Source organism: Rhineura floridana, chromosome 6 (genome assembly GCF_030035675.1).
Source record: "Rhineura floridana isolate rRhiFlo1 chromosome 6, rRhiFlo1.hap2, whole genome shotgun sequence".
NCBI lineage: Eukaryota > Metazoa > Chordata > Lepidosauria > Squamata > Rhineuridae > Rhineura > Rhineura floridana.
Window position 1 is genome coordinate 15,105,999 of NC_084485.1, and position 16,094 is coordinate 15,122,092.

The 16,094-nt window shown below is 42.6% G+C and overlaps 1 protein-coding gene across 1 annotated transcript in view; it reads left to right on the plus strand.

Moving 5' to 3' along the window:
- The window catches only part of CABLES2 (Cdk5 and Abl enzyme substrate 2), a 64,312-nt gene that overhangs the window by 21,360 nt on the left and 26,858 nt on the right, over window positions 1–16,094 (plus strand). The window contains exons 2-3 of the mRNA XM_061631074.1: window positions 12,605–12,697; window positions 14,453–14,530. Coding sequence (XP_061487058.1) covers window positions 12,605–12,697; window positions 14,453–14,530 — 171 coding nt within the window. The remainder of the gene's footprint in view (window positions 1–12,604; window positions 12,698–14,452; window positions 14,531–16,094) is intronic.

The following is a 16,094-nucleotide window of genomic DNA, read 5'->3' on the forward strand; positions in this document are numbered from 1 at the left end:
GGTGTAATTCCTTTTGCTGACATCATTAGGGCAAATGAAGCTTCAGACAGCCTGCCATTAATCAGAGAGGTGTGCAGGGTTTTATTCATAGCTACCCAAGGTGCTCTTGAACAAAAAACATCAATCTCATGGAGGCCTCTTAACATCAGTTTAAGAGGATTCTGTGTACCTGCCGTGGAACAGGAACAGGATAGCTTAACCACAGTTGTCCAGGCATTGGTAACCTCAAGACTGGACTATTGCAAAGTACTCTGTGGGAAGCCTCCCTTACAATTCATCCAGAAACTGTAGTTAGCATAGAATGCTGCAGCACGATTGCTGTCCCGGCTCCAACCAGAGAAACAGACTCAGAATTCAGTGGCTGGGTTTTAAACAAAGCTTTATTCCAGAAGTCAGTACAGAAACACACCATCAGGCATTCTAGGCATGAGTCAAGATACAGAACAGGAGCAGACTAGACATATCTCAGAAACAGGCTAGTCATCTCTCAGAAACAAGCTAGGCATAATTCAGGATACAAACTAGGCAGATAGAAGCAAAAGCAGACTACATATCTCAGGATACAAACTAGGGATGTGGAAGCAATGGCAGACTGTTGTTGCAACACTTTAATCTCATCCACCCATCCTAAATATAAGGGAGAAGGGCGGGCACCTGACTAGTCCAAGCATTCTCTAGTACTGTCTGGTTTTGGTGCAAGGCAAGAGCTTCTTCTAGAAGCAGAGAACATTTTCTGAAGCTGTCTCTTTTCTAATCCCCATGATCTTGGCGAAATCGTAATCTTCAATTCTGACAGACTACTTTAGCTTTCCTCTCTCTGGAAGACTCCAGGTTGTTCATTAAGTGTTATCTGTTCAACAGTTAGGTGTGGACTGGGTGCCAGTGAGGGGACAATTGTCAGAGATGAGGGCACTCAGAACTACTAGAGGCTTCTGAAAACATTTCTCCCGTGTTTTCCACAGCCCCCTCTGTGACATCTGTAACCTGCTCTTCATCCTCCCAATCTTACCAAAGGTTTTCCTTGGGGCCCATGACAATTACTAACAGAAATGAGATTCTGTTAGCATTTCCACCTCTGCTCAAACATTTGCACTGGCTGCAATTTGTTACTGGGCCAAGTTCAAGGTGTTGCTGTTAGTATATAAAGCCCTCAACTGCTTGGGACCAGTTTGTTTACTGGATCATCTCATCCCATAAGTGCCCACTGGCACTTTTACATAATGTCCATTCCACATCTGAAAGATCTGCAGCACCTATACTCTGAACCTCCCTACCAATTAATATCACGCAGTTAAATGTTAAAGACCTTATCTTGGAAGACAATCTTACTCAGCCACGAGTGATCGCCAGTGAAATGTAATAAAACGAATGACTGTTTCCAACACATGCTCAGAACCTTTTTGTTTAGGCAAGTGTACACAGATATGTTATTTTAGTATGTATATCTTTTTTTAAAAAAACATTGATTTTTATCTGTACTTTGATTATTTTATTATGCCTACTAAGTCTGGTTCTTCTCGCTATTTTTAACTATGATTTTATGCTATTTTATGTAAACCTCATGGAGATTTATGTATTTAAGCAGTATATAATAAATTGTTAAATGAAAAATAAAAGTAAATCAATTCCCAGGTATCTCAGAAGATGCTCAGATGTTCTCTAGGTCCTACTGTCTGTCCGCACGAGACACACACACACTGTGTCTCCAGCAAGCATGGCTGTGGAGTCGGTACGCCAAACCTTCGACTCCGACTCCTCTATTTTCTACTGTCTGACCCTGACTCCACCCAAAATTGCTTCCAACTCCACAGCCCTGGAAAGGGCTGTAAGTGTCTTTTTAAATTGGAAGCTCTCATAGGAGCATTTTTATCTCTGCCTGAATATGCGCTGATCTTGGCATCACAACATTTGTCTTCATCTGGGTCCTGTGTCACACTGACACACAAAATGTTTTCCATCTTGAGTTATGGTGAAATGCTCAACTACAGCTGACTTCATGGGAAGCTTCTTTGACATTTTGAATTTATATTTTAAAAAATTTGTCAATCAAAATTTATTTTTAAGTCGGAGTCGGTACATTTCTACCGACTCCACCCAAAATTGCTTCCGACTCCACGACTCTGACTCCACAGCCCTGCCAGCAAGTTTGACCTAGGTAACTACCCAAAAGTTGAAGTTGCTTGAACCCTTAAGGGTCTTGTTTGTAGACATCATGTTAATCTTTGGAGGCTTTCAAAGTGCCTCCGCAGCACAGAAGCCTTGGAGATTCTTTCTCCTCCCTCAAAAAAACCTCAAGTGTGGGAGGAAGGAGCTCTGTAGTGCCATTCTGTGTTCCTGAGGTGCTCAGAGTGTTTCAGAAATGCAGCAAGGATGCTTTTCTGCCCCCTTTCTAGCTCCCAGCTTGGAAGGAGAGCTATAACTCACCATTCTTGCATAGGCAGGTGGATTTGTCGGCCTTTATGTATTTGCAAAGATGTCTGCACTGCCAATGTGAAGGAGAAAAACATCCTGGTGGTGAACAACAGCATAAAATCAACAATAAAATTAAATTCATAAAACAAGTATAAAAGACAATGCTTCAATATATCCAACACTACCCCACTATTGCAATAGACGATTCTGCAGGCCAAGGTTACCTTTGCCAATACTGATCCTGTTAGAATTTCAGTGTTCCTAGGAACCATAGTTTGAAAACCACTGTTTTCTTCAGCTGTTGGAGCACAGCCACTGAATTTAGTTTTATTTATTTATTTACAAAATTTATATCCTGCCCTTCCTTCCAGAAGAAGCCCAGGGCGGCATGACATTCCAGTCTTTAGATAAATTGCATTAACAACATCACACCTTTTCAATATATTTTAAAGGAAAGAGAAGAGAAAGTTTAACATATGTAGATTTCTGTTTTTTGGATTATAGTCTTAAGAGACTAAAGACTACTGTTCTAGATTGATGATCAAAGGTCTCTCCTACAGTTTCTATTTTCTGTCTGTCAGTAATTCATATAAACTCCACTTACATTCTGTTTTTAGATATTAGTGCTAGTTTGTTGTTGTTATTATGTGCCTTCAAGTCAACTACAACTTATGGAGACCCTATGAATCAGTGACCTCCAAGAGCATCTGTCATGAACCACCCTATTCAGATCTTGTAAGTTCAGGTCTATGGCTTACTTTATGGAATCAATCCATATCTTGTTTGGCCTTCCTCTTTTTCTACTCCCTTCTGTTTTTCCCAGCATTATTGTCTTTTCTAGTGAATCATGTCATCTCATTATGTGTCCAAAGTATGAGTTTCATCATTTTAGCCTCTAGTGATAGTTCTGGTTTAATTTATTCTAACACCCAATTATTTGTCTTTTGCACACACCATGGACTGTGCAAAGCTCTCCTCCAACATCACATTCAAATGAATTGATTTTTCTCTTACCCGCTTTTTTCACTGTCCAGCTTTCACATCCATACATAGAGATTGGGAATACTATGGTCTGAATGATCCTGACTTTGGTGTTCAGTGATACATCTTTGCATTTCAGGACCTTTTCTGGTTCTCTCACAGCTGCCCTCCCCAGTCCTAGCCTTCTTCTGATTTCTTGACTATTGTCTCTATTTTGGTTAATGATTGTGCCAAGATATTGCTAATCCTTGACAACTTCAATGTCCTCATTGTCAACTGTAAAGTTATATAAATCTTCTGTTGTCATTACTTTAGTCTTCCTGACATTCAGCTGTAGTCCTGCTTTTGTGCTTTCCTCTTTAACTTTCATCAGCATTCATTTCAAATCATTATTGGTTTCTGCTAGTAGTATGGTATTGTTTGCATATCTTAAATTATTGCACAATATAGGTGGGTTTTTAAGGTATTTGGTGCACAAAATAGACCTTTTGACAGATGTATGTTGGAATTGATTTGCCATGGACGAGCTTCTGCAAAGAGACTTGTTGGCAATGCTAAAGGGGGAATTTTCAAATTACTACATGGCTGGCATTCAATTTTAGGTATCTGAGACTTTCCCAGTTCTGTTCACTATGATCACATTTGTGAACCTTTTTGAATTCTGACATAGTGGTTTGTCACACACCAGGTGCAATTGCTGCAAATGCATTTTGTCCTGGTTGGAGACGGTATAAACAAACATGTACGTTTTGCATGATTTGCCCCAACTGGGGTTCTGTTTGCAGAATTTGGGCTACGACACCCAAACCTCTAGTTCCTCTGTTTTACGTTTGGTTGGGGTTCCCCCCCCCTCTATCTCTCCAATACCAACATTAATTTTTAATTGGGGGCAAAATAGATGCTGTCAGCCCTCTGTGACCTGACAAACTCCACATTTACTGAAATAATGAAAATCTGGGAGTGAAGGGGGCACTTATAGGAGAGTATCAGCAGGAAGAAGGGGTGTTGAAGTCTCTCACTATAGACACACAGAATATTTTTACCCTTATTGGCTCACTTCCAGACCTGGAGGCCAGCTTGCTAGGGCAGGATGTATGTGTGGAATTAAACTGCCCCATGTCATTTGGAGAAGGGCATTGGTGGTCATTGGGAACTCAAGCAAAACCCTCCCACAATGACATTGCATCCCTGCCTTAACATTACACAGGAAGTTCAGAGTTCACATATTTCCCTTGTGGCATTGATGCACATCTTGGGGAACTAAATATGTATGGTGTAAGTCAGTGGCTCCCAAACATTTTCCCCCACGGAACACTTAAAAATTGCTGATGGTCTTGATAGAGCACTTAATGATTTTTCTGCCTGTTGTAGCAATTGCAATGCGCTGTGCTCAATGCTGTATTATTTTTAATTGTATTTTTATTGCTGCTTTTATTTTTCATATTGTATTTTATTGCATCCCAATTGGCATTCCACAGAATTCAGCTTGTAATACAATAAAATGCATTATAAGAAATAAAAGAAGCAATAAAATACAATTAAAAATTAACATGACTATTTAAAGTGGACATGCAGCAGGTCACCTGAATGAAGCTCACTTGCCATGGTGGGTCGCATTATGATGTGCCTGGCAGAATCCCAAAGGCCCAGCCCCGTTAAATCTTGAGATTCCATGCTATGAATTCCTTTTAGAAGATTTACTTGTTGTGCGTTAAATCGCTGGATGCTTGGCTTTCTGTTTCTTGTATGTACACCAGGGAAAGAGGCTAGCATTAATGTAATGTAAAGAGGAGTTGAGTGGAAAATAATTGCTAACTGTCCAAAGTCACTCTTCAGATCTGTTAACTTGTTTGTGTACTTGGTCAGTTTTAATAAAGGATTAAACTGATGTCCAACTACTGGTCCATGGACCACAGTTTGGGCGCCTCTGTATAAGCAGAGTATCCTGCATATAGCCAAGTCCGGACATTGTCATGCTTCTTAAAATAAGGATGTTCACTATTCTCTGTACTTCTGTTTTGTGTGGGGTTTTTTTTCATTTCCCCCACTCCACTCTCCCCCCCCAAAAAAAATTCTGAAAAAGGCAGAAGGAGATTAGCAATCTTTGGTATTGATGGGTGTGTGTGTCTTGGCAAATCCCTTACTGTAACAAGAGGTGCCAGGTTTTTTTTCAGACCACACAAACCCCAGTTTCACTGAGTTTATGAATGCAATGTTAATTTCAAGATCCCGACACATGAGACTTCACCAGCTGAGCACATGGCGCCGATGTCAAATAGGTTATCTGATCTGCTGGACATGCCACAGTTGGAGGAAGTCTCCGATTTCACATGCTAACAAGGCACTGTGTCTCTCAAATCTTGCTTTCTGCAATATGCCAACCTGCCGTAGCAGAGCACAGCGCAAACAGAAAAGGGAGTTATTAGCTTGAGCTAAGTAGGATGCATGCTTGAAACCTCATTCACTCTTTTACATTGTCTCCTTTTAATGCAACCTAGGAAAAAATAAAGCGGGATGGTATTATTTAATTTACAGTGTCTATAGGGCACTGTGATGGGTTGAGGGGTTGCTTACTGGCTGACCCCCTTTTGTATAAGAACCCCCCCAATAACTACTATACAGTGTTGTCCAAGGATTCAAGAGGCAGCTGGACAGCCACCTGCCAGATATGCTTTAAGTGGGTTCCTGCATTGAGCAGGGGGTTGGACTTGATGGCCTTATAAGCCCCTTCCAATTCTACTGTTCTATGATTCTGTGATGACCCTCCTGAAACCTCCTGCCCTGTCCAGCTGCATGTGGAGTTTTTAAAGGCCTGTTTAAAGTTCAGGACCTGTCCGTTCAGCTCAGCTCCAGCGAGTGGCCATAAATTGTGAGAGAAACTTTGGATTTATTGTTCCAAAACCCAGTGGATGCAAAACTTAACAAAACCTTGTGAGGTAGCCTTAAAAGACAGGGATGTAGCTTAAACACCCATGCTACCTAGCACATGGAAAAGGTTTTAGTTAGTTTAAAATTCAATGAAGCCAAATTTCTTAGTATAAAAACCTGTCTGTTTGAGAGAAGTAGAGAGGAAGGAAAAGAGAAGACAGATTTTCAAATGAAATAAAGTCAGTCTCTATCTCCCTTACATTAGGTTCCACACTTGCAAGGAGTCGATCCTTCAGTGTGACAGCCCCAACACTTTGGAACTCCCTGCTCATTGATATTAGGCAGACACCTTCATTGTATTGTTTTTGGCACCTGCTCAAAACTTTTTTGTTTAAGCCAATTGCTTGGACTGCTGCAACTTGCTCTGTGTGGATCTACCCTTGAAGATGGTTCAGAGACTGAAACTAAGGCAACATGCAGTAATGTAAATTGTAGACATGTAAATGCAGACATGTAAATTTGGCATGCATTTCAATATGCAATTTTATTTTATCATGCATACTTTTCAACCTGCTGATTTTATTTTGGGGGGGGGCAATTAAGCAAACTAATCTTTCACATCTGATTTTACTGGTAATTTTAATTAGGAGAGGAAGGCAAAGTTCTGTTGCCCAAGTGGAATGGTAGCGTTGGATATACAACCCCCTTATTTGTATCTACCTGAGTATTTTGTTTCCTGTGCCCTTGGTTCCCATCTTAAGCTTGCAAAGCTTCCTTGTAGGACTTCCATTTTTGCCTTCCCCAGTTCACGCCTCTTTCCGTGTTGCAGTTCCCCATTTCCCCAGTCGCCTTACTCCTGTTTGTCAGATTCCTGAATAAGGGTTGCATCCTACAGTAGCTAGTGCTACTGCCACACTGGTGGAGGGGAATGCAGGGAGCCCGAACAGTAGGTGGAGCCAGAGCCAATGATGGGTGCTGCCAACTCATTCTAGTTTTGTCCCCCTCCTCCTCTCTGCTGCATTCTACCAGGGCAACACTAAGACTAAGGAAGAGGAAGCTGACAGGTGGCGCTACCACCCCCGATGTGGTTGTGAGAAATAAGGCAGACAGGAGGGGCTATGTGGAGGCAGATTGAAGTTGATGGGGCACTGCTCCACTTGCCCTAATGAACCAGCCCTCTCCCTCCCTCTCCCTCCCTCTCCCTCCCTCTCCCTCCCTCCCTCCCTCCCTCTCCCTCCCCCCCTCTCCCTCCCCCTCTCTCTACAATATGCAAACAGCGACCACTAGTTGCATCCAGCTAAGTTTTGCTCAGAGTAGACTCACTGAAATTAATAAACCTAAGTTAATCATGCTCATTAATTTCAGTGGGTCTACTTTATGCAGGACTAACATTGGCTGCAATCCTGTTTCTTTGACTCTGCCCTGTTCCTGTTGACAGGCCTTTAATTAATAATAATACAGCCTGACAGACAATGGTAGCTGGGTTGCATTTCATATCGCAGCAGTCCTGTGGAATTCCTGGGTCTATTCCTGAAGTGTTGACCTTGGCAAATTCCTGTATAAAGCTGGGCCTGTGGCATTTGGTATTGTTCTAGATTACATACAGTCTCTATTCAAAAACTGCTTCTTTTGCCTTTTTTTAAAAAAATCTCTCACAAGTAGTGCTTAAAACTAATGTTTTATATATTTTTCACAGAGCACTGAAACCTAATTTTAGCCAACTGTGTATGCCAGGGTCTGTGTGGGTGTGAGTACAGTGGCATCCGTTCTCTGTAGTCAAAGTGAGCTCAAAAACCTTCCCTGTGGAAGCTAATCTGTACGTTTTACCCGTCTGCCTAGAGCGGATTGATGGGCAGCCATGCAGAATTCTGATCTTTGAATGAGCTCATTGCTGTTGTTGCATAGCAAATGTATCAAATTCCCACGAGCTGTTCTAGCCTTCAAACGGGATGCCAGATCACCACCCACCCCGGCATTTTTCATTCTTGTTCTGGTGTTGACCATGCTTGATGGTTGTATTCAGGGCTCTGTGTATTACAAGAAGAAACTGACGTTGGGCGAGATCTGAGCATTCTAAGACTAGCAGCTTTCTTGCTTTCTTTCAGAATCCAAAATATTTGGGCAATACTTGGCAATACCCCCCCCCCTCTAGGATGCACACCTTAACGTGGTTGAGAGTGCTGAAGAAGCTGAGAGCAATGCCGTCAGGAGTCTAGACCAAGAGGCTACTAGCAGGAGCACCCAAGGCAGAATGGTCAAAGCTGAGACAGCAGACTAAGATGCATCCAAACTCAGAGGAAGGCAATTGTAAACCACCTCTGAATGCCTCTTACCATTAAAACCCTATGAACTGAGTATCCAAAATGAAACAAAGCCACAGACCTGAACTTACAAGATCTGAACAGGGTGGTTCATGACAGATGCTCTTGGAGGTCGCTGATTCATAGGGTCACCATAAGTCGTAATCGACTTGGAGGCACATAACAACAACCTGGTGAGGGGGCTGAAGCCTGAGTGTCCTCATTGCCCTGCATACTTCTCCATGTGTAGGGAGGAAAAAGGCAGACCTAGGACGGGGCAGGGGCTCTTATTCAGCCCCATGACAGTTGAGCTGTTGGATCCCACAGGTACTATCTTGGAGCCCATGCTGATTAACATCTATATGAAGCCATTAGGGAGCAGGAGATGTGGGGTGAGATGTCATCAATGTGCAGATTATTATTTTATTATTTCATTTCCATGCCCCCCTTCCTCCAGTGGGAGCCCAGGTCAGTGAACAGCATAAAAATTGAATCAATGCAATAAAGGAATCCAAAAATATATTTAAACTTCACTCTGCTGAAATATCAGTCAACTTTCAACATCTCAAAGGCCCAGATGAACATTTATGTTTCATTGGTGCCTAAAAGCCATCACACAGAGGGGACATGCACCTCCCCAAGGAGGAAGCTCCATAAATGAGGCAGCACTACGGACAAGGCCCGGTCATGGGTCCCTAACCTATGGACCATAACCATTGGTAGCACCACCAGTGTGGCTTTCCCTGCAGGCCTCAACACACAGGTTGGCAGGTATTGGGGAAGGCAGTCCTTTAAGTGCTTAGGTCCTGAGCCATTTAGAACTTTATACTCTAGTAACAAAACTTGAATTTGCTCTAGCACTTCATTGGCAGGCAGTGCAGTGTAATGCATGGTCCCATCATGCAGCTGGATTCTGCACTAGCTGCAGCTTCCCGGCTGAAACTCTGTTTTTCCTTGCCATCTGCATCAGGTGATGCTGTGCAGGTGCTAGATCAGTGTCTGGAGGTGATAATAGATTAAATGAGGGTCAACACGCGGAAGTGGAATCCTGAGAAGATGTTGTGGCTCAGTGGTTCCCAGGACAGGGAATTAGGAAAGTGGCATGTGCTAGATGGGGTGGCACTCCCACTAAAACACTAGGCCTGTAACCTAGGAACACTCCTGGATTTTACTGTCACTTGAGGCGCAAGTAGCCTCAGTCACATGGAGTGTGTTCCAGCTCCAGCCAATTCACCAGCTAAACAGGGATAGCCAGGCCACAATCACCCATGCTCTAGTAACCTCCCGCTTGGACTGCTGCAACTTGTTTTGTGTGGATCTACCCTTGAAGATGGTTCAGAGACTGAAACTCAGGCAACATCCCGAGGACCGCATAGAGAGACCTGGAGGGCTGCATTCAGTCCCCAGGCCTAAGGTTTTCTATCCCTGTCCTACTGGAATGAGATTAGAAGTAGACATTTTCGCCAGAAAATAAAATCCAACAAGATCCACACCAGAGGAAGATCCCTTTGCAAATTCCCGGAAACCTTGTTAAGCTCGTGTCTTCTCTTTGCCATTTTACTGCTAAAGAACAGAATGATCCACCGCAGGTTAGCTAGTCTTGGGTTGTGTGGCTTGTTCTTAAGAGGACAATGTTAGAAAGGAGTATAATTGTGGTTTTTCCAAAAGAGATGGTTTTCAAGTATCGTTACATGGGATTTTAATAGCTTGAACACAGCAAATGGATGTGTGGCACTGATTGTGGAAATAGCTCTTTTACAGCTTTTGTTCCAGAGAGCAGTTTTTATGTAATTTCACATGCTAATTCAGAGGCTGTCACTCCCAATACGAGACAGGATTGGATTTATAATGAAACATTTCCTGGATAGATGGATGTGGATGGTTGTTTACAACCGTTATTTAGTGCTGTGAATTCTATAGAGGAGAAAATGGGCATGAATTATACCTTCGTTTGGGAAACAATTGTCCTGGGCATGTGAGGCAGAGGGTTTGCAATTTGGATTTGCCACTATATTGCAATTCACTGTTTTAAAATGACTATCCTTAAATATACTCTCTTGACACCTGTTTCCCAAGATTGTTATCATAAGACCAGTCCACCACATGATGGTGAAAACCTGATCTTCTTGAGATTAACTGATAATGGAAAGGCTGAATTAACTGACATCTTGAATGAGCCACAGAGGAGATGGTCCCAGCTAACTGAGATGTTTTGCAATGGGTTTAGTTATCTGGGAGTTCCCAGAACATACAAAGTGCCTGCCCTTTTTATTTAAACCTCTTGTATATCAGGATGTCATAGTAGAGGCGATCTTCACATTACACAGCATCAGGTGGTAGAAAAATGCAGCTGCATTTTAGGCTGCAGGTGGGAGCCCCCCCCCCCCCCGTTGAATGCTCAAACTTTTAATAAGCCAATTAACAGAGAGAGGCTTAGAATAGCGCTCCCCATAATTTGCTAGTTTATTATATGCAGGGATTTTTTTTTAACATGGAGAGAGTTTTTTTTTAAAAAACCTAGCATATAAGGGAGATATGTTTCAGCCTCTGTATCAGGCTTTACTTGCAGGCAAGACTTTAAAAAAGGAATAGAACATTTGAACACCCATCTCATTCTTGTCTTTAGACCAGAATTGCTTGTGCATATGAGCCGCCAACCCACACATACAGGCTAATGCAGACCCAGGCCTGTATCTGCACTATATATTTAAAGTAGTATTATGTTACTTTAAACAGACATAACTTCCTCCAAAGAATCCTGGGAACTAGAGTTTGTTATGGGTGCTGAGGAGTTACCCCGTTCCCCTCACAGAGCTACAATTCCCAGAGTGGTTTAACAGTCGGTCTTTCATCCCAGGGAATTCTGGGAATTGTAGCTCTGTGAGGAGAACAGGGGCCTCCTAACCACTTTCGGCACCCTTAACACACTACATTTCCCAGGACTGTTTGGGGGAAGCCATGCCTGTTTAAAGCAGCAGCATGCCACTTTAAAGATATAGTGCACATGTGGCCTCAGAATAAACCATATTAGTATAGCTAAAGTTGGGGGTCCTATAAGCCACTCTTGCTTGTGTGCGAAGAGGGGGTCAGTAGCTTCCCAGAGCAGACCCTGGCAGAAAGAGCATTGAGGCCAGGACCCAGTCAAGGCATTTTGCTGCCTGAGGTGAACGAGAAGATTGTGTACGCACACTCACACCCGCCGCTGCTGCCACACAGAAGCTGACCACACTAGCGGTTGAATCTCACTTCAGCAACTGGGCTGAGTCAGTATGCTCTGCCATGTGGCAGATGCAGCTGTTGCTTCCTGAAGCAGCCCCTTCACCTCTGCCTAATGGTAGAGCCGGTCCTGACTGTAGCCTTATCATAACTGTCTTAAAGGAGTGAAGAGGGGTAGAATGGCAAAGAGCAGATAGCAAATGGAACGCTGAGTTTTCTGCTGAAAATAGTTGCCCTGCAAGGCCATGCAAAGGGATATATTGAATCAATATCTGATTGGTGTAGGAATGTGCAAGCTGAACGCTTTCTTGGTTTTATGCCTTATTTAAAAAAAAACTCGTAATGTTCTAAAATAATTGGCGCGTCTATGACAGACACTTAGAAATTCCTCAGTAGAGGCAAACCTGTATGAAAGGTGTTCCCTGAAAGTTGAAAACTACAGCTCTAGAAAGCTTGTGGGGGAAGCAGATCTTAAGCATGTAGGGCTTAAGACGGCTTGCTGATCTCGAAGGCCATGAACTAATATTGTTCGCTCTTCGTGGTGTTGTGCATTTTTGCAGAAGGCGTTTTATCTCCCAGCGCTGCTCTCTAGAGTTTTTAGAAGACATAGTGGAATGTGCCAGTGTTCGAAGGTACTTGTTCAAAAGCAGCATTAACCTTCTCTCGTTGCATGCTTTGCAAATCCTTTTTCCCTGCACCCTCTTCCAAGCCAAACACCTGAGGTCCTGCATGTGTACTCATTCCGACTGTAACATCTGCATCCTTTATATTATCTGTTTGTTTATATTTTGCCCAGGTCTTACTGGCATTTTTCTCTTGCATTGTAGAACCAAGCACGTTTCTGGATCTCCAAGGCACAAAGGCTTGAAGAAGATGCACTTCATCAAGAACATGCGGCAATATGACACAAGGAACAGCAGGTAAACGTTCCTTTTAACTGAAAGATTTCCTATCAGCCTTGCAATTCATTATGGCAAACCGACTCTACACTAGCAATGGTCTGTATCGTGTATGGGGAACTTTTGGCCCTCCAGATGTTGCTGAACTACAACTCCCATCATCACTGGCCATTGGCCATGCTTGCTAGGGTTGATGGGAGGTTTAGTTCAGTAACATCTGAAGGGCCAAAGGTTCCTCACTCCGATTCTGTATATTCATGAGTGACCATTGTTTTGGCTCAAAATATCTTGAGGGGGAAACTTTGCTAACTGGAGGTTGTGTAGGCAGTGTGATGACAACACCACATTGCCAATGGGGTTTGGCTAGTTAGTGACTCACTGATGCTAAATTTGGTGCCCTCACTTCTTTCTCATCTCTGATAAATATTGTTATGCACTATCGGAGCACATACTCTAGGGACTGCAGGAGAGAAAGGGAAAATATTACCCATGACTAATAGGAAAGTCAGCTTAAAATACACTTGGCATCCTCCCAGTTCTCAGGATAGTTTCCAAGATGATTTTATTATTTTACAGGGATAATCGATATGCAGAAGGGACACACTCTTACTTCAAATGAGCCCTCCCCAACCTGGTGCCTTCAAGGTGTTTTGGACAAACTCCAGAGTTGTAGTCCAAAACATCTGGAAAGCACTACACTGGGGAAGGCTGTTCTGAAGTGCATGTGTTTGACATGATGATGATTACTACTACTACTACTAAATTTATTGCCTGCCCTTCATTGGTAGGTCTCAGGGTGGGTCACAACAATATAAAATAAATTATTAAGAACAGTTTAAAGCAGATTAATGACATGACTGTGCTGGCTACAAAACTCCCAAAGGCAACTATTCCTAAATAAATTGGAATGGGCCAGTGTTTTTGAGCCTCTTTATTAGAGTGCTTGCAGTGGTCATCGAACATACGAAGTTGCATGGTACTAAGCCAAAACATTGGTCCGTTCAGCCTACTGTGGTGTACTCTCGACTCAATGGCTGTCCAAGGTCTTGGGCAAAGATCTTGCCTAGCTCTTGTTCCTGAGAAGCCTTTTATAATTGGGGATGCCTGGAACTGAATGTGGGGCTTTCTGTCTACAAATCATAAGGCAGGGGTCAGGAACATCAGGCCCAGGAGCCAAATGCAGCCCTCCAGGCCTCTCTGTCTGGCCCTTGGAACTTTCCCAAGACCATATCCCTCACTGGTCCTGCTTTGAATCTCAAGTGTGTTTGCCTGGCTGGAATATGTGCTTGAACTCTGATCATGCTCCTAGCCTTGCTTGGATGGAGGATAGAGAGAGGTGTGTGAATCTGTGTAGAAGCTACACTACTGTACAAAGGATAAACCTTGCATTGGTTGTTCTGCTCGCTTTTGCTTCTGGCCCCTCCCACCTCTGGCATGTGGCTCTGGGAAGGTTGTCCAGAAGGGAATGTGACCGAAAAAGGTTCCCCAACCTTGCCCTGAGCTATTGGCCTTCCTCAGTGAAAGCAATTCAGCCTAGGTGGTTGGTGTATGGAAAACATCCAGGTTGTGGGAGGACCGGCCCAAGTCTTGCATCCAAAAGAAGCACAAATGGCTGAGTTCCATGTGTATGTGTGTCCAAAGATAGATGCCCACTGCTCACAGAGAGCCCTTCTAAGTTTATAGAAAAATGTATTGGAGAATATTTATTAGGGAGGTTGGATGTGAATACAAGATACTTCTGATGATTCACCATGTACTTTCTGTATCTCTTTTTAGGATTGTATTAATTTGTGCTAAGCGAACTTTGTGTGTGGCTTTTTCTATCATGCCATATGGGGAGAATTTGCGGATCAGGTGAGTAGTTCCTGTCTTGGTTAGACTGATAACTTTAGATCAGTTCCAGGGTACACAGCAGCATTCTCAAAATGGCAGACTTTTCTTAGAGGACCTAATTTCAGGACTGGGTAGGTGTACTGTATAAGCGCTTGATCTGATAACTTGAGCAGAATTGTATCCTGAGGGTCTTAATGTTGGATGTTGGTTCGGACACAAGCAGATGCCCAGGATGTAGAACAGAATAGTGACAGGCTAGATCCCAGTTGAAGCAATGAGCCAGACAAGTAATAAGTTTTAAGAGTCACTTTACTGACAATAGAGGTATAGAATACATTACAAGCTCTCTCTCTGTACAACCAAACTCCTTGACCCCCACACTCTGCCAGTTTCAGTTTCCAGCTATATACTGATAAGACAGCTGGTTGTCCTGGCAACGTGTCCTTGAGGAGTGCACGTCCACTCCAGCCTTGTGAGCTACTTGGCCTTGTAACTCTGCCATGGAAAAATACTCTTAGGAACTTTTTACTTGCCAACACCCCCCACCTATTTTTCCATAAGCAGCACCTTTTACATTTGTTTACATTTTTGCTTCCATTTGTCATTACATTTACATTTACATTTCTTGTATTCACTTAAATCACATTTCTCCACATGATACATTTTTCAGTTTACATGTTCAGTTCAGTGTACATCTACATTTCTTTGTTCCTTTATTTTACAGAGGTTTTACAAACATCAGTTTATCTCTTTGGGTTTTACACACTCCAAGTATAATGTGTCAGCATCCATTTCCCTGTGTGTTTGTGCTTCATTCCCCTTTATTGTGGCAATCCTAAATCTGTCAGTTAGCACACTCACATTTGCCCTTCCAGAACGTCTCAACATTTGCTTGTCACTTTTACCAAGGTATTCTTTTACCCCTGTTTCTCTGTCATGTACTGTGGGTGCATTTGTACTAGGCTTGGCTTTAGTGTTCCTTGCTGCTACAATTGCCTTGGTTCGATGACAAGCATTGCAGTCTACATATTTACCACAGTTTCTCAATGTAATATCATTACTGTTCTCAGTTGTTTTCACCACATTTTCATATCCTATATGTCCCAATTTTCTGTGCCATCAATGTACACAATCATTGTGGGGTTTCTCATTAGCACACATGAGTACATGATTTGTTTGTTTCAAGTGTAAGAAGAACAATGAGTTCCTTACTATTCCTTTCATGAATATTTTGTTCCCTTTCATGACTTGACATGAGCCCCTTTGAAACAACACATTGAACCCCATTCCATTAAGTTTAGAAACTGACATTATGTTATTTTCAGTGTCTGGAATAAACAGCACATCTGTCATAATCGTATTAAAACCTGCTAATTTCACTGTACCCCTACTTTTGATCAGTTTCTTAGATCCATCAGCCATTATCACATAATCCTCTACGTCACAATATGTATGAAACATTGATTTATCTTTGATTATGCTATTTGTAGCCCCACTGTCAAGAGCCCATACATCATCACATTTATTGTTATTAGCTTTACTTTGCATGTTTCGGCTAGCACATATCACCTGTACACGTGGTTTT